General features: G+C 40.4%; 1 protein-coding gene across 1 annotated transcript; it reads left to right on the plus strand.

Moving 5' to 3' along the window:
• Positions 1-3,220: 3,220 nt before the first annotated feature.
• On the plus strand, positions 3,221-5,169 carry LOC6530564 (lysyl oxidase homolog 3B). Its single transcript, XM_002091441.4, has 4 exons — positions 3,221-3,467; positions 3,581-4,526; positions 4,589-4,746; positions 4,798-5,169. The coding sequence occupies exons 1-4, from the start codon at positions 3,251-3,253 to the stop codon at positions 5,013-5,015; spliced, it is 1,539 nt and encodes a 512-aa protein (XP_002091477.1). The 5' UTR covers positions 3,221-3,250; the 3' UTR covers positions 5,016-5,169.
• The last annotated feature ends 18,566 nt before the right edge of the window (positions 5,170-23,735 follow it).

Raw genomic sequence — 23,735 nt, forward strand, 5'->3', positions numbered from 1 at the left:
TCACTGATTGTGAACTTTTTTCAATGGTTTGTTTTCGTATTTTTTGTATTTTTTCTGCGTTTTTGGCACATTTTCAAGGCAGCCATATAGACACACGCCCCACTTGCCACATTTTTTATAGAATTTCTGTTTTTGTTTCCATTTTCTCACTGCCCTCTTTGCATTCCACGCCTTCTTATTAAGAATTAATAACCTTTTTTTTTGCCATAAGCTAGCTACAAATTTGGCATTTTATATTTTTTTACGATTTCTTTTCGCCGACAGAGGTCGAAGGGTGGGGCACTGAGGCACTTGAGGTCTTCCCGCTCATGAATCATGGTTATGCCGGCTATAATTTAGTTTTAATAGCATTTTCGGTGACATTTATGCTGTCAGCGCGTCATCCAATTTTATTAATGTCCAAATGAGCCACGCTATATGTGTTACGACTGTATGATATCATTATGAAAAGATTTAATGTCTTTGCTGCAAATTAAGTTATGGTTCTCAGATGGCAGTTGTGAGAGAATGAGCTTTGCTGAAAACTTAAATCTAGGAAAAATTAAGCTTAGGCCAAAATGTTCCCAAAAAGTCAGATTACATTTGAAATCATGTTTTGCTCAATGAAACTAAACTGAAAATCACGACATTATTATTGAATGTATCTTAACTTAAACCATCAAATCTCTGGCTTTAACTATATTATTACAAGTTAAGACTATGTTAGTACCACTAAAGCCTTTGTTCTTGTTACGCGTTTTCCTTTCTCATTTTCAATTTCCTAAGTCCGGTATAGGAACTCCGTTTTAATGAGTCCCCCGAAGGCAGCAGCTTCAGCAACTGCAGCAACCGCGGCCAGCGCGAACCTAATCATCTCTGGCTCACTTAAGTAATAAAGCAATTTACCGCCTTTCAATATCCCTTTACCATTTTTTATCTTTTTATCCGTTCTGGGCCTTGTTCTCGTTGCCTCCTCCTCCTACTCCTCCATCTCCTTCTCTAACAAGGAGGAGCACACCCCCTTGGGGTGGTTAACTCCCACACAAATTATTTTCCCGCTGGTTTCCACTTTGTCGTTACTTCTTGTTCATCCGCTCCTCGACTCTCGCATTTTATTGTTGGCCAGAGGAGGCTCCTCGCAGCACCGGCTCCGGACTTGTCGCCTCACGTTGCCGCACTTTTTATATACCCGGAGGAGCGGCGAGCTGGAGCTGAAGCTGTAGCTGTAGCTGGTGCCAAAGGATCAGGAGTCGGAGGTGCTGCAGATTGGTCAGATGCCTGCGGTGTGGCTGGACCCGTTTGATTTTAGTGCCCGGATTGGCAGAAGATGGCAAGTCGAATGGAGCTGGAGCAGACATTGTCCTGCTTCTGGTTCTTGTGTGTGTAATGATTTTATTACACGATTTTCTATCGAATTTTATTACCTTGGTGCATGACGGTGCGCCAGGATTGCGCCATGTCCTTTGCGCCCTTTTAGCCCTTGCGGCCATCCAAATGGAATTTACGCACTCATAAAATTTCGCCCCCTTTGAATTGTGTGGGAATATTTCGAATGGCCAAGTAGCGAGCTGCTCCAGCTCTTTGGCCATCATAATTCAATATCATAAAACGTTTATCCAATTAATTTCTTTGGCCAATATTTATGATCGTTTCGTGCGGCCAGATCCAAGGATATTTACATAGATATAGCACTCTATGCATGTTGGACCTTATAAATGGCTCACATATTTGTTATGGCATAGTTATGCGTTTGAGTTGGTTATAAAAGTGTTCATTGATTCGGGATGTGTGAATGTCAAATAAAATGGGATTTTATGGAGAATTTGCAAATTAATGGGCGTACATAGAAATAAAATATAATGAATTATTAAAGGCGTGAGATGCAGTATTCTTTGAATTTAAATATACCTATTTCCTGGCTTGAATGCATTGCTACTTATTTTACATTTTAGTAAGCTTTTGGCTTAGTTTCCTCATAGCAATGACACTATTTTATTTGTAACAACGAACTGTCATTCATCCATCTAACTGATTAGACAACTACCGGTTGCTGATCTACATTGATCTTGAAAATCTATCCAGCAAATGTGTGGAGGCACGCATCAATGGTTTTTGTGCCCCTCCCGCTTCATTCATTTATTCAGCTGACCTAATCGGGTTTGATTTCCAATTACGATTATGCTGCTGGCACTTTTTCTAATGAGCCACCCAGGTCCCTCCTGTTTTTAGCAATGAGTGAGCTTTTATTTTTTCTGTTATTTAGTTTTTCCGTAGCAATGGTTTCAGTGTCAATGTCATGAGGGCCGTGATGTTGCATGCAACGTTTCAAATGGCTGCATGCCAAAACTAATGGGCTTCCCCACGATGACGATGATTTAGCCGGTTTGTTCACTCAAAGCCAGATACGAGTATAACATACTATACATACATTGGTAGTTAAATTCCGAACAACAGATTTGTATTCATATGTGGGTCGTGTTCACTCAGTGCCGGAATTATGGCTTCGTTTTCCATATTTTCATTCCCATTTTTGGATTTGGCAATGCATTATTTTACGGCTGGGAGGAGGTGGCGGGTTCAGGGTTCAGACAAAGCTCTCATTAAATGTTTGTAATGGGTGTGAGAAATATGTTATAATGGTTTATTGTTGTGAGTTAAACTAGATGGGTTAGTGCTTCCATTTCGCATTTGTTTATAGAGCAATATTTGTTTGGCCTTCGACGTGCACCGAAAAAAGTTGTATCATTATAGTAAGATAAAAATGTATCTAAAAAAAATTTTGGTTTTCAAGATGATTCTATTATTTTATCTTCATTACGTTCAGAGTGATAATAAAATTTTCTAAGCTGCGATTTGAAAATCCACATCGGTTCATTTACATTTTTCACAGTGCAACATTGGCCAATTCGCTTAGACAACGGCAATGTCAGTGTTGCCTCAAATTGAAAAACTCATTAAGTGACATGCATACGTGCGGGAAATAGATTCAGCTTTGGATTTGGAATCGCTACTGGATATAGCCGACATCGGTGCTCGGGTCTCAGATATTAACTCTCGATCTGCGCCCTCGTCGGTCGGCCAATGACGTCAGTTGAGCGAGCTTCTGAACCGCATCAGATATCTGAATATGTACCTAACAAGCCACCTACCTACCCATCTAGCCGTCTATCTATGTATCTTTGTATCTGGCCAGTTCATAGTTAAATGATTCTGTTGCCGTTGAAATATTTGCGTTGAGCTTCAGTTCTCGTGCGAACGCCGCGGCGTACTAATGTGCGCACTCGAAGATCGAAAGGTCCTCAAGATGAAGTCGTCCACTCTTGTGTGCCTGTCTCTACTGGTCATTCACCTGGCAGATGGTGTGCTGCAGCACCGATCCTTGGAGGACGCTCGCCTGGAGCGCCAGCGATTGGTGCACAGGTACATAAAGGTCCTGAACAAGGAGGAGGGAGCCATTCGACTGGTGGGCGGAGATAATGAGTACGAAGGTGAGGATATTACATTGGAATACATGCTGTTCTTGATAACTATTACAGAACATTACAGAGCTCTGCAGAGATACAGATGTATTTCATATATAATTATTGTCATATCGTTTTAGGCAACATTGAGGTCCTACACAATGGCAAATGGGGAGCGGTGTGCGATGACGAGTGGGACTCCGCCGAAGGTCACATTGTGTGCCGCCAACTGGGTTTTCCCGGCATGAGGCGGTATACGAGAAGTGGCTTCTTTGGACCCGCGCGTCGTCGCTTTTGGATGGACAACCTCTTTTGCGAAGGTCACGAGCAGGAACTAGTGGATTGCCACTTCGAGGGCTGGGGCGAGAACGATTGTGAGCCAGGAGAGGCGGCTGGCGTGGTCTGTTATCCCCCGGAAAATGCACTAATCCCCGTGGCAACACCCATTATCCGTGACGAGGATCTGCCCAAGTACCCCATCCACTCGAGATCACGTTTGTATGTGCGACTGAGAGACGGAAGATCGCGAATCGAGGGACGTGTGGAGGTCAGTTTGGATGGCGGTCGGTGGGGCAGTGTGTGCGCTGATGGCTGGTCACTGTTGGAGGCCAATGTCGTGTGCCGACAGCTCGGCCTGGGCTATGCCAGTGAGGCCTTCCAAACGGATTTCTTTGGTGGCTCCAATGTGTCGAGACCCGTGCTGAGTGGCAGCGAGTGCTACGGCAACGAAACGGAACTGGCCGACTGCCTGCATCATGATGCAAGTCAGGGTATCGTCAGCTGCCATGGCAATCGGCAGCACGTGGCCGCTGTGATCTGTGACTATTTCGCCCCCGATCTGGTGGTGGATTATCTGGAAATCGAACAGACGGCCCATCTGGAGGATCGACCCATGCTGCTGATGCAGTGCGCCATGGAGGAGAACTGTGTGGCCAACGAGGCGTATCAAATCCAACGGGATGATCCCCACTGGCGCTATCGATCTAGGCGATTGCTCAAGTTTACGGCGGCTGCCATCAACGCGGGCAATGCGGATTTCCGGCCATTCAAGGAGAAGAGCCAATGGGAGTGGCACATGTGCCATATGTGAGTACACTGTGAAAAATACTGGCAAATAAACATATTAATTTGATTTCAAAATTTCCCAGGCATTTTCACAGCATGGAGGTGTTTGCCACCTTTGATATCTTTGATTTGAGAGGTCGCAAAGTGGCCCAAGGACACAAGGCGTCTTTCTGTTTGGAGGACAGTAATTGTCTGCCGGGAGTTGCCAAAAAGTACAGTTGCGCCAACTATGGGGATCAAGGTAAGTGTAACTATAACCTAAAGTTTCACATTTCAAGCCATCTCTTTGTAGGCATTTCCATTAACTGCTCGGATGTGTACCTGTACAATCTGGACTGCCAATGGGTGGATGTGACAGACCTGAGTCCCGGCTCCTATGTCCTTAAGATCGCCATTAATCCGGAGTTCAAGGTGGCCGAGATGAATTTTGATAACAACGCTGCCATCTGCGATCTGATATACACCGAAAACTTTGCCAGAGTGCAGAACTGTCAGCTGGGGAGACCTTAACGGGTGGATGGTTAGGATTAAATGGGCGGTGGACTGGAACCAAATCAAGAAGTGCCAAATACTACGATTAACCAAAGGGAGCTTGTATATTTTCTACACTTGTGTCTTAAGCCCTAACTCGCAAGCGATATAATTAAATGTGCACATCTAAAAACTCTTGTACTGAACTTGAAAACCGCTGGGGTAGAAACATTTCACCGGCATTGAGATACCAGAATTTTTGGAACCAACCAAGCTTTCATCAGGTGTCAATAGCCGGAGACTTGTGGAGGTGTTGAAGTGGAACTAACCGTGATATAAGTCAGAACAACACGAAGAAATCGGACTAACGTTGAACACAATAAAAGGGTGAGTGGTCAAAAAATAAATGGATTTTTATAAATATACATAACAGACATATTAAGTTTTTTGATGCATAGGAAAAATTGTTAAATAATCGAAAAGTTCTATATTTCTCTCTCTTGAAATTGTCAGCCATTAAAAGTTCATTGCTAAGTGGACCGTCGATACATTTTCAACTATCTTAAGAGGCTTTTGGTTATTGATTACTCAGTTCTTGTTTAAAGAAGCTTTCACAAGCCACTAACCCCACTCATCTATCTAGTAGGATGCCAACCCACCATTGACTTAACCCTTTCCGTTTTGAGTTAAAAATGTAAATACATTTTCCGTTAAACTAAGTTACGAAAGCATAAGAAAAACAAACAACCTAAAGGACTTCTTGCTAAGACTTTTCTACGGATTGATTGATTGCGGCGGTGGCTCTTAACACAGAACATTGAGTAACCCCAAAAATTTAATTAACATAAGCGGTTTATGCGGGTCTTAGAGTGGAGCAAAACAAAAAGCTTTTAATTTGTATTTCGTTTGTGGATTAACAAATCAATCAAAGTGCGAAGAAGGCAGATTTCTCCATCGAACCATTCGGCCCCAAGTGGAATTTGTTGGCTGTTAGATTGGAGCTGGGCAATAACTTTCGGGAACGCACTCAACTATCATCAAATCAGTCAAAGTCCGGCCAGGGGAAGTAAAAAATAAATGATAACCGGGAGAATTCAGTCAAGTGTTATAGTTCTTCGAGCTATCAGACACGTGCACATACGCGACCACCCCCTAACACCCATCTGCACACCCAACCACCCACGTCGATCGGTGGTGGAAAGCGAGGAGAAGGGAGCAAGCAAGCATATAAATAATTGAAATGTTCACTCACTGACCCAGCTCTGGCACACTGCAAAAAAAACTGCCAGTTCAGTTTGTGTACATTTTTATTAGGAAACTGTTAATGATTAGTAGTTATATAGCTACTAATTGGTTTATCTTGTTATATATAGTATTGTACACATGAATTAAATCGGATAGTACATAGTACGTTTTTTCCAGTGCACCCGAAACCATTTGCTCTCTCCAGAGACTTATACTTTTGCGAAATTGCAGCACTTCTTTTGGCTGGGTGGGCGATGCCAGTGCGGATGACCCTTAGTCCCAGGCATTAAGCAATCAAACGTTTGATTTTCATTTATCGTGTAATCAAGCGTAAAAATAGCTTCGTGACCAAAGTGACTCATCATCATCATCCTGTCATGTGTGCACGTGTGTGAGTGCGAGGTCCTTTGCTCCTGCTGACCACTTATGGCTGGTGTTGATGACATTACGACCATTTGATTGCCTCACATGCAAGCGACCACCATCCATCATCAGAGTCGAAAAATCGTTGGTCTGGCCTGAAAAACCATTCGTGATAACAGCTCCGGCTCTAAGCCAACTATATATGGCACATTAATTGGGATTTCAACTGCGGGACTTTCGCTGCTATGTGTGAAGCAATCTCAGTGCCGGCAATTAACCCATTAGTGAGCTCACTTTCTATTACCTTCTGGCTTTTAACCTTTTCCGCTTCATTGGGATATTCAAAAACTGCGCATCGAATTAATTGTAATTAAAAATTAAAATAATTTTAACATTTTTAATTATGCAATTTGCTTTTCATAATAATTAAAACAAATGGTACCTCCATTCCAAACAAAAGCCAATAAATGCGCACACAAATGAGCTAACAAGCTAACCGTCTCTTTCTACCGCCATATCCCCCTCTCTCTTTCGCATCGTCAATGTGTCGCACCAACCATGAAAATGATAACAAGCCAAATGTGCCCTGAAATTTGCCGTGGAAACGTTGGAAAATGGATGAAAATGGGAGTGGATGGAAATGGGAGTGGGGGGATGCTATCATCAGTCTGCCACAAGGACGTAGGATTCTCGTGTGTGCGGTGAATGGCGGTTTGAAGGGTGGTTGCCTGGCGTCTAATGAGTTTATTCCCAATTAGCCGCATTTAAAATTCAAAATCTTTGCCAAAATGTCGGTGGTAGCACAAACAACAGGAAAATGGCATGACGGAAGGTATACTTTGAAAACGAACGAAAATTTTAAATTTAGAAAGGAAACTTTTTAGAAATGTGTACATGTAAATAGTTAATCAATTCAATTTGCAATAAAAACTACGATAATTTATTGTAATTACCTATAAAGTTGACTAAAGTTATGCTTTGAATATTAATCATTTAAGTTTAATTTTAAGTGCATACCTTTATTGATGCACAATCTCCCATATATTTGCAAATATATGATTCGTCTAAGAAATCTGTCAGCAAGTTTTCATCAATATAAGAAACCTTTTAATTCCGTCTTTCGATTGGCAAAACTACAAATAATGCACTGCAATCCAGACACATTTCGCTTAGATACTTAGATTTCCACACCTATGCTTCAAAGCCACAGAACTTTAGCTATTAAATGTGGTCAACTTGCCTCAACAAAATAAGTGTAAATTCCGGCCGCAAAGGACCAACTTATACCAAATTTACACTCATAGAAATTGCTTTAAAAACTGTCATAAAACTGCAAATGGCAAAGGATGATAGCTGGGCAAATGCAATATACCAATGCAATATGGAAGTGAATGTGTGTTCCTTAAATGCAGCACTTTGCCAACAACAATTTCATTTGTCGTCAGTTGCGAAGCTCTGAATTCCTAAGGTCCGAGGACATCGATTCTCGATTGTTGTTGGAGGTCCTGCAGCGAGGACTTGGCCATACCATACAACCATATGTGTGTCACTTTGACCCACTGCACCACCGACCAAACGGCCAACCACCCAACCACCCCCTTTGCACACCATGGCCATGTCGTTTTAGTGAAATTGCACAAAATTGTTTTCCGTTTCGTTTCATTGGGTTCGGTTCGCTTCTTTCATTGGAAATGTGCATTTAAAATTTATTGCAGTCACAAGCACAAAATTAACTGCATATGGAGAGGAGGAGTGCTGACAATTGAAATAACAATTTGCTGGAAATGAAGTCGCCCAGGATTTCGATTGAATTTGCAGCTGACCAACATTTTGTAAACATTTACCAGCCGGGTTACAAAATTCCAAACGAAAATGGAGAAATCTCCTTTGCTGATGGCCGCAATTATCGTGTTTCGCAAATCAACTGAAACCGAAAGTGAAAGTGAAGCAATCGTTGTGCAACCTTCTTCACCATCATTAGCATCGAATTCATCTGGCTCAGTGAAAATGTGAAAAATGTGGGAATACCTTATCAAAATCCTTTATCTGCAAAGGCCCGTGAAGACTTTCCGCCTTTGATTTCTTGCCGTTGGCAAGCTTCCTGTTCCGACTCTTGATTACACAGCAGAAAACCCCTGACATCCGCACCACTTGACGTATACGTATTTAAGCTCACACCAAAGTCAAACGCATTGAAATGTGACTACCAGTCACATTCACATTCGCAGTCACAGTTCACTCCCACTCACGGGAAGGCAAACAACACCGCAGGGACCCATATATCAAAAATCAACAGCTGCCGAGATGAGGAAAAAAAAAAGTAGAAAATAAAAAATAAAATACGTGGAGGCTCCCTACTCACATGTGACAAAAGATAAACACAAGAAGAAACATTCTAAAATCAACAAAAAAAATTGTGTAGAGTTGGGCGGAAAAAAAACTTTCATGCTGGCGACATTTAAACATGGCAGAGAAGCCGATAAGAATGCAAATGAAACGACAAAGCAGCGCAGTCAGCAGTGCTTAGGGTTTGGTGGAAAATAGGGACGAAAATGGCACGGAAAATGGGGCGAAAAGGGGGGCGGGGCTTACAGCCCCCTGAGGCAGCAGCAGCTGGCATATGAGTGGAGCCAATCTTAATTGCGGTTCAAAGGGCAAGCGAGCAGCAAAAAGCACAGGAAGTGAAAATCTGAAGGCGAAAATGGAAATTGAGATACAAAATGGCAAATAAAAATCCGTCGTGATTGCTTATGGCTAGCAAACAAATTTAAAGCTAAGAGGGATTACTATGTAGGCGCTTTTAAAAATTCTTTATTTCATTCTGCTTTTTATTTGTAGCTTGGAAAAATAAACCATAACAACTATAACTTCTCTTAGGGAAAACTAAGGAAAACTTTCGCATAGCTTTAGTTTATTATAGTTATTTTTGAGCCAGACTAAAAAAAGTTTTCAAATAGAGAAAATCACCTAGGTTTCCAAAATCGACCACAATACACCTCACCACCAGCATAAAAAAGACAACAAAAGTCAACCGCTAAACGGAAGGCGGATACAAATCCATCCGTATACAAGTTACACCCGCTTAAGATACAATTTACGCATTGTTAGAGATACGAGTCTAACAAACACAAAAAAAAACAAAAAACAAAAAATGCGGGTAAAATGTGACCAAAATGTTGAAAAAGGGCGCTGAAAACTCGGGAAATGTGGGCGGGCAGAGCCGAAAAAGGAAGAGTCAAACAAGCGAAATGACAAACTCTGCTAAGCCCCACCTTAACCCAGGAAATCGCCCGCCCCACCTCCCCACCTCACTCACCAACTCCAGGAACCCTTGCCGTTGACAAAAAGTTTTTAACACGCATACGACGCGTTGCCAGCGACGCCAAGTTTGCGGCATTTCATTGCATACTTTCTGGCGCTCTGGCAGAGTCGTTGTGTGTGTGTGTGTCTCTGTGTGGGTGCCGCTTGTTATTTTTGCACTCTTATGAATTATTCGAATTTTATGCGACAAATCACCTGCGAAATATAAATTCCTAGCACCGCCGCCAGTGCCCTGGGGTTTCGTTTCATTTCGTTTGGGTTTTCCTTTTGGTTTTTGTTGGATCTTTCCGCTTCGAAATCCCCGAGCACGTTCTGCTTGCCAAGTGCCACGTTACACCGTTAATCGTTCGTTAATCTGTCGTAAAATTTTCCCAACGCCATCAGGTTAAGTGGATGTAACTGACAATTGCCTTGCGACTGGAAAACTTTTTAATCGAAAAAAGATGTGACCGCCCATTCTGGAAAAACCACCCACGTTGTTTTCTAATTAAGTGCGCGGGGCGTGCTGTGCTTTGTGTGACACTCCAGAGGGTTGGAAATCTTTAAATAGCAGACAAAACTCTTTGTAACCGTATACAGTGGATATTCTTAAAAGCCCGTACTTTTCCCAGAATCAAAGCACAAAGCCTTTCAGCTGCTTCCAGGTTTTCTATGTTGATTGTCAAAGGCCTTGTCACCGAAAAAATTAATTGTTTGTAAGTCAAAGGAAAACACTCTCTCTTATGCAACACCTTTTTCCTGGGGGGTTAGGAAAACATCAGCAATTGTACACGCTTACATTCGCCATCAGTACATCGAAAAAATTCAGTAAGACAGCACTAGAAAAAAGTCTATATTTATTATTTAATTTTCTTAGTAATGTAATGCTTCTTAGCAGTATATAAACATTTTTTAAAGTATACATTTTATTACACTCTTAATATTTTTTTGATGGCTTAAATTACAAATTCAAATAGCCAATTTTTTTCCGTGTGCACTGAAATTAACAAAGAAGCATTTAAATCATGTCAGAAGAAGTCAGCATCTTCTTTGGTCTTTAGTTCGTCTGGCATGTGTGGATATAGTTGTCGTCATTTCAAACAACTCTGAGCACAAAAACTGGGGAACGCAAGGCGAAGACTTCAAGTAAATGCAAGTTGAACGGAAAAAATGTTCAACTGTCTCGTCATCATCCACGGAGCATAGCTCGTACGATATTCCATTTGAATTTTGATTGTCTGCGTAAGCCATGCAGCACATAGTACATATATAGTGCGATAGTACAAAGTACCTTCATGTCCATGGCTCTGACTTCTTGCCAAGCTGTCACATTTGATATGCCCCTGAGAAAACTGCGGAGTTTGGGGAGATAAACAAGTCTGAGACCCTGGCGATGGCGATGAAGTTGATGATGCAGGCGATGGCAACTAGCAGGAATTATTTCTTTGCTCTTGCCAGCACAATTTGTTTGGAACACTGAGAAAATGAAGATATTTCGTGCTGAACAAAAAGTTAATGCAGGTGTAAGCTTTGAGCAAATAGGAAAAACTGACTTTTGAATGTCTAGAAATTTTGAATAGCATACCAAAGTATTACCAATTATATACGCTCTCCGAAATCTTACTTTAAATGATAATTGAATGTTTTTATTTTAATTGAACATAATTTGAAATATTATTTTTTCCAGTGCACGCCGAACACGGAAAAGAATTAATGTTCTCTTGAGAACAAAACGCAAACATAATTAAACTTGCCACGACCATTTCGCAATGAAAGTATCAGCACTGCGCCCTCCTATCGAAATATCTGCATCTGCAAATGCATCCGTATCTGTATCCGAGGAGTTGTGTCTGCGGCGGTACGAAAATAAAACCAAATTTGTCACATTGCCCAGACAGGAACATAAAATAGTTTGTGTGAGAAGTGGGCGCGGCCCCGGGCGGCAGGTCGTCATAATTCGCGACTAATGAAACGCGCGGGACTTCATTGCCTATGCGCCCTATGAATACCCCCCTATATCTGTATCTGACCCGCTGTCTTTGACATTTATGGCCGGCAAACAGAACTTTTATGGCGCTAAAATTAGTGGCGAATTGTTGCCGTGTGGCAAGTTTGTCTGCGGACTACCGTGCTTCCCAAATATTGAGTCATAAAACGAGGCTTGATTGCAAGGCGACGTGGGCGCAAGAGTGGCAAGCAGTCTGTGGGATAAGTGCAACTAATTTGAGATATAGTCGCAACTGTAGTTTATCTGCTGCCCTGTTTTAATGGCCAACTAATTGCATGCATCTGTGGGAGTGCTTATGGATAAGACTGAGGATTGGGATAGAGGTTGTAGTTGGGGTTCGGGTTGGTGTTCGTGTCATGGGGACAGCACTCGAACCTGTGGCCAATTTTCGCACTTAATTATAAGCAACTCCAGCTGCCAATTGCAGCAAAGCAAACAAAAAGAGGCAAAAACAGGACAATGCACTGAAAAAATGTTGATATACCATAATAAAAGGTTTCCAAACTTTTTAAAATATTTCCACCTTTTAAATCAAAGAGTTTGCTTATAAGCTTTTGATTTCTATAATGTTTTTGTTGAAATATATATGCAAGATTTATTAACGATTTTCTGTGTACGGGAATGGAAAACCCATTCCCCAAATGTCTGGCCAAACAATAAACGTAAATAAACTTGGCATATATGAAATAATTTCTAGCCCGCGGCACTGACGGCGTCTGCTTTAAAATGCATTTTCAATTTCAGTTCGAAAAGACAGGAGGGCTGAGAAATGTGGGCGAATAGGCTGGGTTTGTCGTCTTTTGTAAACTAATTTGCTTGGAAAATGGCAAACTCTCGCATATATATTGTGTACAACCCATCTCATATTGGCGGAAAAAGTGGGGAAAAATGGTGAAAAGTGGAGAAAAGTGGGGAAAAAGGGAGCGCGAGCGCTTTGAGGCCTCTTTGCATAACAAATACACGGACACCAGCCCGAAACACTGAGTGCAAAATGTATGCAAACAATGTGAAAAATTCAAAAACAAGTAAGAAAACGTGGGGAGCGAACAAATGAGAGGCAGAAAAAAAACTGGGAGCCGCGGCAATCAACAAGCAAACAACGAAAAAAACACTGAAAAATGGAAAATGAAAAACAATTGCTCATTGTCTGAGCAATTATACACGCATTGCTGCGCTGCAGCAGTGGCAACGCCAAATAAAAAGGACTTGAAAAGGATATTGCGCACAGACACCGAGGGAGGGACAAAGGGAGTGGGGGGCGACTTCCTTCCTTCCTTTTTGGCACATATGCGCCAGCTGAAAAGGATCTGACCAAACAAGTATTTTAATGAAAATGAACCAAATGGTTTGAGCCAAAAAGGAATACTTATGGGACTATAAATAAGTCCACCACATGGCCAATCTGAAACACTTCATCCAACGGCACAATTAAGCAATTGATTTTAAAAACAATTTGGCAGACTTTAAATAGACCAGAGGTGCTTAAATTTTAGATTTAGCAAGGTATGCATCATTTACTTAAAAGCAAAGCAGTATAAACCAATCACTTTAGGCATAAATCGTACATTTATCCCAATCTAACAATTTCTCCTTTGAAATATAAATGATTATTAAAAGCCTTTTGTCATCTAGCGCAAATAAAATGTTTGCCATTCCATTTCATATCTTAAATAGCTTTGTAAAAAATTCAAATCGGCTATCATTACCCTCGAGTAACATTGCAAAAGACAAAGGACACCGAACGGAATCAAGTCAAAAGGAAAGTATAAATATTTACCAGAAAGCTACAAAAAAAAAGTTAACATTTCTTTGTCAATTTGGAGCAATTTCCCATTTTGGCCATATCTACTGGCCTCTTTTCATAACTGGGCCAGCAATTTTACTGGCTCATTAAAATATGGCAGTCAATTTGACAAAAAGAACCCCGGGTAATAACAGCATCCTCACAGGAGCAGGACCTGCCTGTAACTCGGGGAGATCCATTTGAAAAGAGAATAAAAAGTATTATGGGCGCTAAACTCATTTATAATTATAATGGACCTTTTACGAACGGTTTCTTTTGGCAACATCATTTTTTTTTCGCTACCCAAAAACCAACATCATAAAAGACAAATGAGCCGCAACCAAAAAGCAGGCCAAAAAAAAAGAACAATAGGGCTACATCCACTGTCATTGTCTTGTGTGGTCAAAATCAGCTTGTATTGTATTCCCTTTGAAAAGTCATCTAATATTTTATGTATTTTCTGCAATGCAAGGGGGGAGAAATCGGGAGATGTGTAGGGACGGCAAGGAAATGGCTACTTTTCTAAGCTTTTAATAATATCCTTTTTATGTCCACTAAATGAAGGATATAAAGTCAACACTTGGTACAATAAGGCGAACAGCCAAGCGGGGCGGCCAAAAGCTTTGCACATCTTCAACGCCTTCTCGTGCACTGCGCAAAAGAGTGTGCGAAACTGCAAGCATTAAAAAAATATAAGCACGAACCTTGGTTTTAATATAACCTTGTTATACACTAAGTCATATTTGATATTGAATATAACTGATATCTTCGCTGCTGAAGATTGTAGAAATCCCTACTGCTTCCAAATTATTTTTAATAAACATAGTTTGTTTTCTCTGTGTATCACATCCTTCTGACAGTTTTTTGTCCTCGCCGGCGGCATAAAAACTTCGGACATCGTCTCGGTCCTGCCGGGATTGCTTCTTAGTCGCCGTTCATTCTTCGGCCAAGTTTTGTTCGCTTAGTTTGCATAAGTTTGCCTGCCGGGCGCTTCCGGTTAATGTGGTCGAGAGGAGCAACATCCACACATTCACAACAACATCACCACCGCGACGAACAACAAATAAGGAAATGGATCTGGCCAAAGCCAAAGTAGACATTTATATGGGCAAATCTTTGTGTGATTTCCGCTTCATTGGCGAAAGCTTTCTGGCGCCAGAGGACCGTGTCACCCTTCTCATCCGGACTTCCATTCCATTCGCATCCCTATATCCCACACTTAATGTGTCCATCAATCTTTCGCTTGGTCCAACTTTAACTTGTTATTTGGCTACTTTAAGTCGGGCCAAAGCCAAATAAAATCAATCAATTGAAAGTAACAACAGCAATGGATTCAATAAAGTGAAGAGCTTCCATTTCCTTATCCCTTTTTTATGTGGAAGGGGCTCAGATCGATTTGGTCATGAGTCAGCAGTTTTGGTAATCGAACATTAAGTTAACGATAAGGCGCGAGACTTAGGCAGGTCGACTCTTTTAATAGACAAAAGTTTAATCTTTTACATAATTACTTTAAGGTGTGATATCCGTATACTTCGATTTCCTCTTCAATAATCCTTCATCACTTTCAATTCATGTCAAAACATTCTCTGAGTTTTTATGCTTCCAGTTTGGCGAATATCCAGCAGCAACGGCCACTAGAGGAAAAAATTTCAATAAGCAATTAGATGGCAATTACTTGCAACAACTTTGGCTTGACTTTCGTTGAAGGGCGAAAGCAATTACTTGAAATTTATATGTGACTGCGGTGGCGAGTCCTGAAGGAATCTCAAACTCCCTCAACCAGAAGAACTTGGCTAACATAATTGAAACGCTCAAGAGAAACCGGCGATTGGCAACGAGTGGGGGATGGATAAACCTCCAACTTTCGGATGGATGGACAACTTGGTTGTCGGGCTAGCTGGCCACAAGAACCGCAAAAACAACAATGTATTACACATAAACTTTGAGCAGGAGCATCGGCTGGTGTACAGGAAAAAACGTTGATATTCTAAAAAAATTTAAAAAGATGTTATGTTATACAAATGTACACTTATTTATGTACTTGCATTTGAAACATATTTCAAAATGCCTTGTAAACTGTATAAAGTTTGGAAAATTGTTTTATAAAGTAATCAAAACATTGGTTAATAAAAACGTTTTTATTTTTGTTCGTAAATGTATTTGTGGTAGACATATTTTCCCCCTGTGCACTATGAATGAGTTGGATAAGGGGCGGAAAAACTAATTGAGTTACATATTTGGTGCTGACATGCGGAGCAACTTTCCTTCTGTGTTCGGCTTGGTGGTCCAAGCAAAACTTTACATTGTTTAATTTTGGCAAATGTAGGAACACTCGAATGCGATTGCAACCCCAGACACTAATCTTTTGTTTGTCGCCGCCCTAGCTTTCCTTTTCCTTGAACTTTTTCCTCTTCTTTTGTCGCAATACCAATCCCAAGTAGTTTGCCTGTGTCTTAACATCTCTTAATCTCTGCTGCTTGTTTCACAAAAACTTTCATTTGCACCACATACTTATACCCATATCCCATAACTTGGATTGAGAAAAGCCAGGGTAAGTTTTGCTCTTTTCTTGGATTCCTTCCGGCGGCGCCATCTTTAACTTTCATTAGTAACGAGTATGTGTAAATCTGTTTTTCGAGAGTTGCCTGTAGGTTGCTTTATTTCTTTTGCCAGCACAAAGTTATAAGTTCTTGTAATTGAGCTGTTGGCTTTGGGGATACGGGGCGTATTCGTAATATATGATGACATTACATTATCATTTGTCAGCCAAAGAAAAACTAGCGAACCAGCTAGAGACGAGTGTCTGCTAGTAAATGTTCTTTAAATGGCTCAACTTTAATTATAACGAGCTGTCTAAGTGGGTGTAATATGACCAGCGTTTTTTGTGGTATTTCTGTCGCTATGTTGAGGATATAAATATAACAATTAAGTAAGAGTGAAACTTGCACAAAGATTTGTGATACATAAACATTTATTAGTGGTTCATATACAATTTTAAATATAATGTTTTCTTAAATTAGTTTTAAAGCTCTTTATCAAATTTTTCGCTTATATTTTCTCAAATTTTTTAATAAAATACTGCAATATCCAATCAAAAGTCTAACCACTAAATTAGTGCCCCACCAGTTTGTAACCGACAACGTTATGCACATCTTTATTTCCATTTCATTGTAGAATCTTCGCCGTCGTCCTCCAAACTCATTAGTATGCAACAATGTGTCCGCTTACATTAATTGGGCGTTGCAGCTGATTTGAATACGGGTAATCCCAGGCAGCAAAATTGAAATAAAAAAAAAAAAGAAAAACAAGGAAAACCCCAGAAGGGTAAGGAGTGGGAAATATTTAGCTAGGCTAACCGAACTAACCACAAGCAGCTGTCCGCCTGATGAACAGCGCTTTTAATTGCTGACTTCGTTTTATTTTCGCCCTGTTGACTTATGGAAATTGGCAGAGCCGACTACTTATATTGGTTAATACCAAACACGCTGGCTGCATAATAACGAGTGGCTCATCAAGGATGCGATGCGGAAAAGTGGGCGGAGGGCGGGTAAAATGGAAGAGTGGAGCATGTGTCTATTTATTTTAATTAAGCACAGGTAAACCGTGTTCAACGTGGGCTTTCAGCCGTGTGAGCTCTGTTCTTCCTTTGCGACACTTTGTTGCCATTTTTATACCCGTTACTTGTAGAGTAAGGTATACTAGATTCGTTGTAAGTATGTAACAGGTAGGAGAAAGAGTTTTCGTTTCTTAATAGATCATAGCAAGGCATGTTTGATTCCAGAAGATGCCAAGCCGAATTAAACCCTCAAAAGCTGCCAAATACTGCCACGAATTGAACAGACCGCAGACCGCATTCCAGTGCTCGCAGGTGAGTAACGGGTATCTGATAGTCGAGCAGCTCAACTGCCGCGTTCTCACTTGTTTGGAATATTTTTCCTTGCTACTGGATTGCAAGTTCTTTCGTGTGTGCTGGGAAAACACCGAAGTGCGTACTACTAACGAATCACTAATTAATAAATTAGGACTGCGTCTAAAGCATTTTGCTGTTGCCAGAACAATTATGCTGATTAATTTAGTAAAGCTCCTGGGTTTCTTAGGACTAATGTATACTTGGCTTACAACCATTTTTTCGGGAGCTTTGTTTTGCTAACTTAACTCTTAAAGATGCTTTCTTATTTATGGAATAATTAGATGGTTAGCTTATTATTATCTTGTGTGACTTTTGTTTGGCAATTTATTTCAAAAATAGAAATACTTTAATTCGTAGATTTTCAGTATTCAGAGAGAGAGAGTTTAAGAGACATTACTTTTTGCCAAGTTTAAGTCGCACAACCACAGCCAAATTTAAATTATATTCTGGCGCAGCATTTAAATTTGCATTTTCATCTTTTTAAATGCAATAATATAGCAATAAAACCATCAACTCTTGACACTTGGCAGCCATTTTCATTTCTGCAGGCAAAATGATGTCATTAAAGGCACATGCTTATGGCATTTTGAAAGGCATTACGCATACGCCATGTAGAACGCAACAGCTGCGTTATGACAACGCAAATGCGTGTCTCCATCTTTGTCTCGGTGTATCTGTGCATCTGTGCGTGTGTATAAATTCGAGTGTGTGGGTATCCGTTGAGATTTTCCGCCAAACATTTTACGTGCAAAAATTTTAAGCCTTTGCTGGGAACATGGGAAAACCAGGGAGGGAAACAGAGAAACAAATCTCCACCCGCCGGCATTATTAGGCGCATATTTGTCGAGCAAGTGTAAGCACACCATATAAACATATTTCTTCGGCACACTTCACTATGTACATATATGTATATATGTATGTACACTTATATTTGTTTCACATATGTGGGCCGTCAGCTGGGGCATCCGGTATGCCCAAAAAAAACTCATCCCCATTTTGTCTTTTCCCTGCTGAACCGAAAAAACGTGACTGCGTCATCTTTGGTGACTTATTAAATATTTTCTTTGTCATTTCGCTTTTTCTGCTTCATATTTATTTTGGTTTTTTTTTATTTTTCGCTGCTGGTGGCTTTAACTCACATTTAATTGCTCCAACTTTTCAGTTAGACTTTTCTTAATTAATTAAAAAACTTTGCAAAGGCAAAATGCCAACTCACCTAGCACGAAAACCTTTTCCCCACTCATATTCGGTCCCAAAACCGCATTTTGGAGCATTGTCGCTCTGTTTTAGTGGCTGAAACTGTTCCAAAGTAAGAGTCATGCCACGTTGGAGTTGCCCGAAGTCAAATAAAAGATTTGCGGTTGCCGATGAATAAGCGAGCGGCTTTCTCTGGCCAAAACCAGCCGCAAAAGGTGACTTTGACTAGGTGACTGTGTGGTCGTGGGGTCAGTAATTTCATGTCTCATTTGCGGGACATTCGAAAATGCGGCTAACCAAACCGCAGAGCCGAAAATGAAAGACTTTCGAAAAAAGCGTTCTGAACGAAGAAATTAGGGGTATATTCATGTGATTTTGGCAACTTTAACGTATCTGCAGTTCCAGTTATTCAATGTATTTATTAACTGCGTAACTTCATTGTTTATTGTCTCTTGACGCCAAAATGTTATTTTAGTGGTAACACATTTTTATTTCAATATTTTCACTGCACAACTGCTGTTGCCACATTTTATCTCTTCCAACAAAGCAAAACTAGGAACAATATGTATTTTTTCCTCGTTGCCAGGACAAAAGAGGGAATTAGTTAACATGCAAAAATAATCACAGATTTGAAGATATGTATATACCTTTCTGCTTGCCAAAATTTTATCTGGCTACATACATATGCAGTTTTAAAACTTTGACAATGGTAGTTTCAAATGTTTCATTTGTTTTGTTGCCTTCTCCGTTGGTATTTAAGTACTTTATTTTTGTTTTGTTGCCTAACAAGTATTACTTAAAAGACATATCAAAGCTGATGGGATTTCATCCTTTTTTTCGTCTAGTTCTTTGCTTTTATTGTGACGTTGCTAAGCGGCAGCAGGAGCATATCAAATTTATAGGGCTTGCTGTACTGTCTGTTTCGTTTAAGCACTGACTGTGATTGTCGTTAAAGTGCAAGTGCACTGGGAAAAAAACTAAGCAAAAATAATGAATATATTGCAATCTAAACACGGTGTTTATTTGTTATTATTTTGCTATAAATACATCTGATAAATTCATAATACAATAAATATATATACATCTAAATCGAATCATGAGCTTTACATTTTTTCTGGGGTGTATCTATATGCATTGGAGAGTGTATGACTAGATGGATGTGTTTATCTTGTCGCCATCTGCTTTGCCACTGCTTTGTTCTGTTTAATTTTCTGCTTGCTTTTGCTTCCTGCAGTTGTTTGTCCTTTTCCCTGCCCTGCTTTTCCAGCCCACTTTTCCCACCACCCACTTTGGCTTTGTCTGTCCTTGCATTGTTTTCATTAATGTTATTATTCAACATTTCTGTGTTCACGTCATCCCATCCGACGGTAGTTTCTAATTTGTATGCATAATTTACAGCCACGCCGAGTTCGAGTTGAAGCACACAAACATATGTGTCCTGGCGTGGGTGGAAAATTGAGAGCTGTGTGAGGGGCGATTTTCAATTGTCTACAGGCTTGTGTGTGAGCTGGAAAATGTATCTGTGAGTCTGTCTGAGAATTGATGAGTTGATGCCTAAGTAAGTCGCTGACAAGTGGGAATTTCTAATCACAAGACCGAGATATATTGATTAAATAGAGCTTAAACACTTAACGCCACTTGCATTAAGTGTTTAGGAAAAGACTTAATAGTTATATAGGAGTATTAATAGTTTTCAATTGAGATTCTGAAGCTAAAGCATCCTTAACTACGAAACATATTGATAATTAATACGAGTAATTGGAAGAGGTAACTTCAAAAATTGCACAGAAAACTTTTATTAAGTATCTCTAGACTAAAAGGTATTTGAGGTTATTTTTTTTATAATTTAAATTTTTTAAGAAATTTCATTTCTATAAAACTTTTGCAATAAATAAACTCTTACCTTCGGTGTTTGCCAAATTGAAATAGTTTTACACGATTGCCTGTCCGAATAAAAATAAGCAAACAAAAAGGTGCAGAAGAGTAGGAAAAAAGTAACCAAAAATGTAAGGAAAATTGCATACCGAAATTTCCTTAACATTCCCGAATGTTTTTTCCCTGCCAAAGTAAACAATATTTGGCTAAACTTTTAATTAAAGAAAATAGAAAAGGGAGCCAAATAAAGGGGGCAAATTGCACCACGTATTGTTATCGTTTGGAATTGCGGAACTGCAACTGCAATCAATCTAAATGTCGAGCTGTCAATAAAATTGTCAGCCGAGCTGCTGCAGATGGTCCAGCATCCTGTCAGCCAACTGCAGGATCCAAGGAAAACACGTTTGCATACCTCCTTTCAGCTGACTGCACTCGCAACCTTTTCCTGCTAATAGAATGGGTCAAGGGGAGCGGAAGGATGGAATGAAGGAGGGGAGCGGGAAAGGGAAAGGGCCAGCTTGGTTAGCCAACATTCAAACTAGAGAGCTAGTCGTGTGAAACAAAGGCGAACACATGCGACCTGCAGCTTGATTTGGTAACACATATTTGACACATGTCAGGCCAACAATGCTTTGCGCAAAAGGTCAAACTCAGGCATTTAAAAGTTTAATATTGCCAGCTTAATGGATTTCATAGAAAAAGAGAATGGTTGTGCAAAGAGATTTCTGATGGAAAACCACAGTACGCAGTGCTGTTAACAAACTCACTGTAAATTCCTTTTACTACGATTTTCTTAAAGGACACGTAACAAAAAAACCTAAATTTGTATAAATGTTTCATTGTACTTTATTGATTTCCGAACAATGAATATTTCCCGTGAGTTAATTATTGAAAATAATATAATACAGATTACAGCAAAGCAGTTTCATATTTGAAATTAAAAGAAAAACTTCTCTATGTTTCTGTACCTTTATACCCCCTTGACCTTTTCAGCTGCTGCGACGTGCACATTTGGCTGCTACTTTCCTCAATGCACTTCAATGCGCTTGACATTTTTATTAAAAGCTTTAAGTTGTTACTGCAGCGAATGTGCACGCACACACATGCTCGCACACACACACACACACACACACATACAATATAAAGTCGTACATAAATGTCAGGCAGCCAGAAAGGATATTCGCTGCAATGGCAACGGCTGCTGGCAACTTATTGGCTGCAGGACACACACACAAACGCTCATACAAACGCATTTCGCATTTCTCTGCTCCTGTCTTATGCAACAATGTAATAATGCCAGCCAGCAGTCTATATCATGGCAACTTTAACTTTTCCCCTCCCGTCAGTTCTTAGTCATTTTTCTATCCCGCCGGGATTTACTTATGACACTAAAAACGCTGGAATGCAAGCTGGCATCATTTATTTCGCCGGATTCCCAGTAGCAGCAGAAATTGCATTGCGTGACATTTTTGTGAAAACTCATTTGATATATGATTGCGAACAATTGAATACGCGCCGTTGGGGTGGAGCACTTAAAGCGATTTCGCGAATTGGGCTAATGACAATGCACATCCCGGTTGCAGTCGCGATGGTTGTGCCTTCAATGGCACGGCATCTGGCCCATTTTAATATGCCAAACACATGTCGTATGCGCAATATTCGCAATGCCAGTTTGTCTGCGGGAATTTTCGCTTTCGCACACATAATTTTCGTGCATAATTTGGAAGGATTTCATCTGGGTCGGATCCTGCGGCAAACAGATTTGCAATGCACAAAACGTTTATGCGATTGGTATGTGAATGCTTGGCACCGCCATTCACCCCTTTGCCACCCGCCCACATGCACCCATGTCTCTTCGTGCACCGAGAGAAACATTGGCGACTCAATTGCTCGATATATTGCTTACCAGTTGAAAATTATAAATGACATTGGGACTTTAAGCTGAAATCATTGCAGTGATTAGATAGGTTAGTATTACCTGCTGTGCATGGTATCGACATGTTTTTGTAAGTAATTGCGTGCCATTTCTCTCAGTGCACCCACACAACCCATGCTGTTCATAATGGGCATAAACATTCTCGCATCCGTTGCCGTTGATTTGGTCGCCTTTGCTTTGTCTTCCAGCTGTTGTGCGTTAGATATTTTGACTATGCCGCTGCGAAATGTTGTACGATTCGATATTGTTGTCCCCCGCTTCCCGCATTGCATTTGTCGGATGTGCCAGGACCTGCTGCTTGTGTGTTCCTGTTGATCCTGCCGCTGCCGCCACATCCTGATAATGACGGCGGCCTGAATGTGAGCCTTAATTTAAGTTTGTATTAATAATGGATGTGAGTTTCAGCCTCCACATCCTGGAACCCCTTGAATTTGCTGCACTGTTTGTGGAACTTCCCTACTTCAGTCCCCTTGCGTTCATTTATAATCAATAAATAATTTAATAATCACATCGTATAACTCATTAGAATACTGGCGTTTGAGATGCCCCTAAGAATAATTAAAACCATTATTGGTTGAATTAGTTAAATTATTTGAAATGCCATTGCTTTGGTAATGTAAAACCCGTCTTTTTAATAATCCAGATTACTATACAAATCGCATCATGAGTACCATTTTCGCAAGTTTCAATTATTATACCGCAAAGTCGACTGCCAAACCAAAAGCAATCAATTCAAATGCGCCAGGCGGGAGTAGTCGAGTGGATTTGCCGCGGTGTTGGGAGGACATGCGAAATACAATGGCAACTGTTTTGCAAACAACAAATGGTCAACATGCAATCGGGCAAACATTTGCATGCCAAAGGCAGCCGAACAACAATTACCATATAAAATTTGAAATGATTAAGCAACAACCACAGCGGCAACAACAAAGGCGACCAGCAAAATGAAAACGGAATGAGATTTCATTGTACATACATGTTCATGTAGATACATAATAAAATGTGCTGAACCTCCAGTGATGCTGACAGCATAATCAGCGTATAATTTGCATAAAATTAAAATATGATTTTGCATGACCCAACCACATCACAGAAAAGCACGCGATGATTATTACCGAGGGATATGGTAAGGATCAAATGAA

Source organism: Drosophila yakuba, chromosome 2R (assembly GCF_016746365.2).
Source record: "Drosophila yakuba strain Tai18E2 chromosome 2R, Prin_Dyak_Tai18E2_2.1, whole genome shotgun sequence".
Lineage (NCBI taxonomy): Eukaryota > Metazoa > Arthropoda > Insecta > Diptera > Drosophilidae > Drosophila > Drosophila yakuba.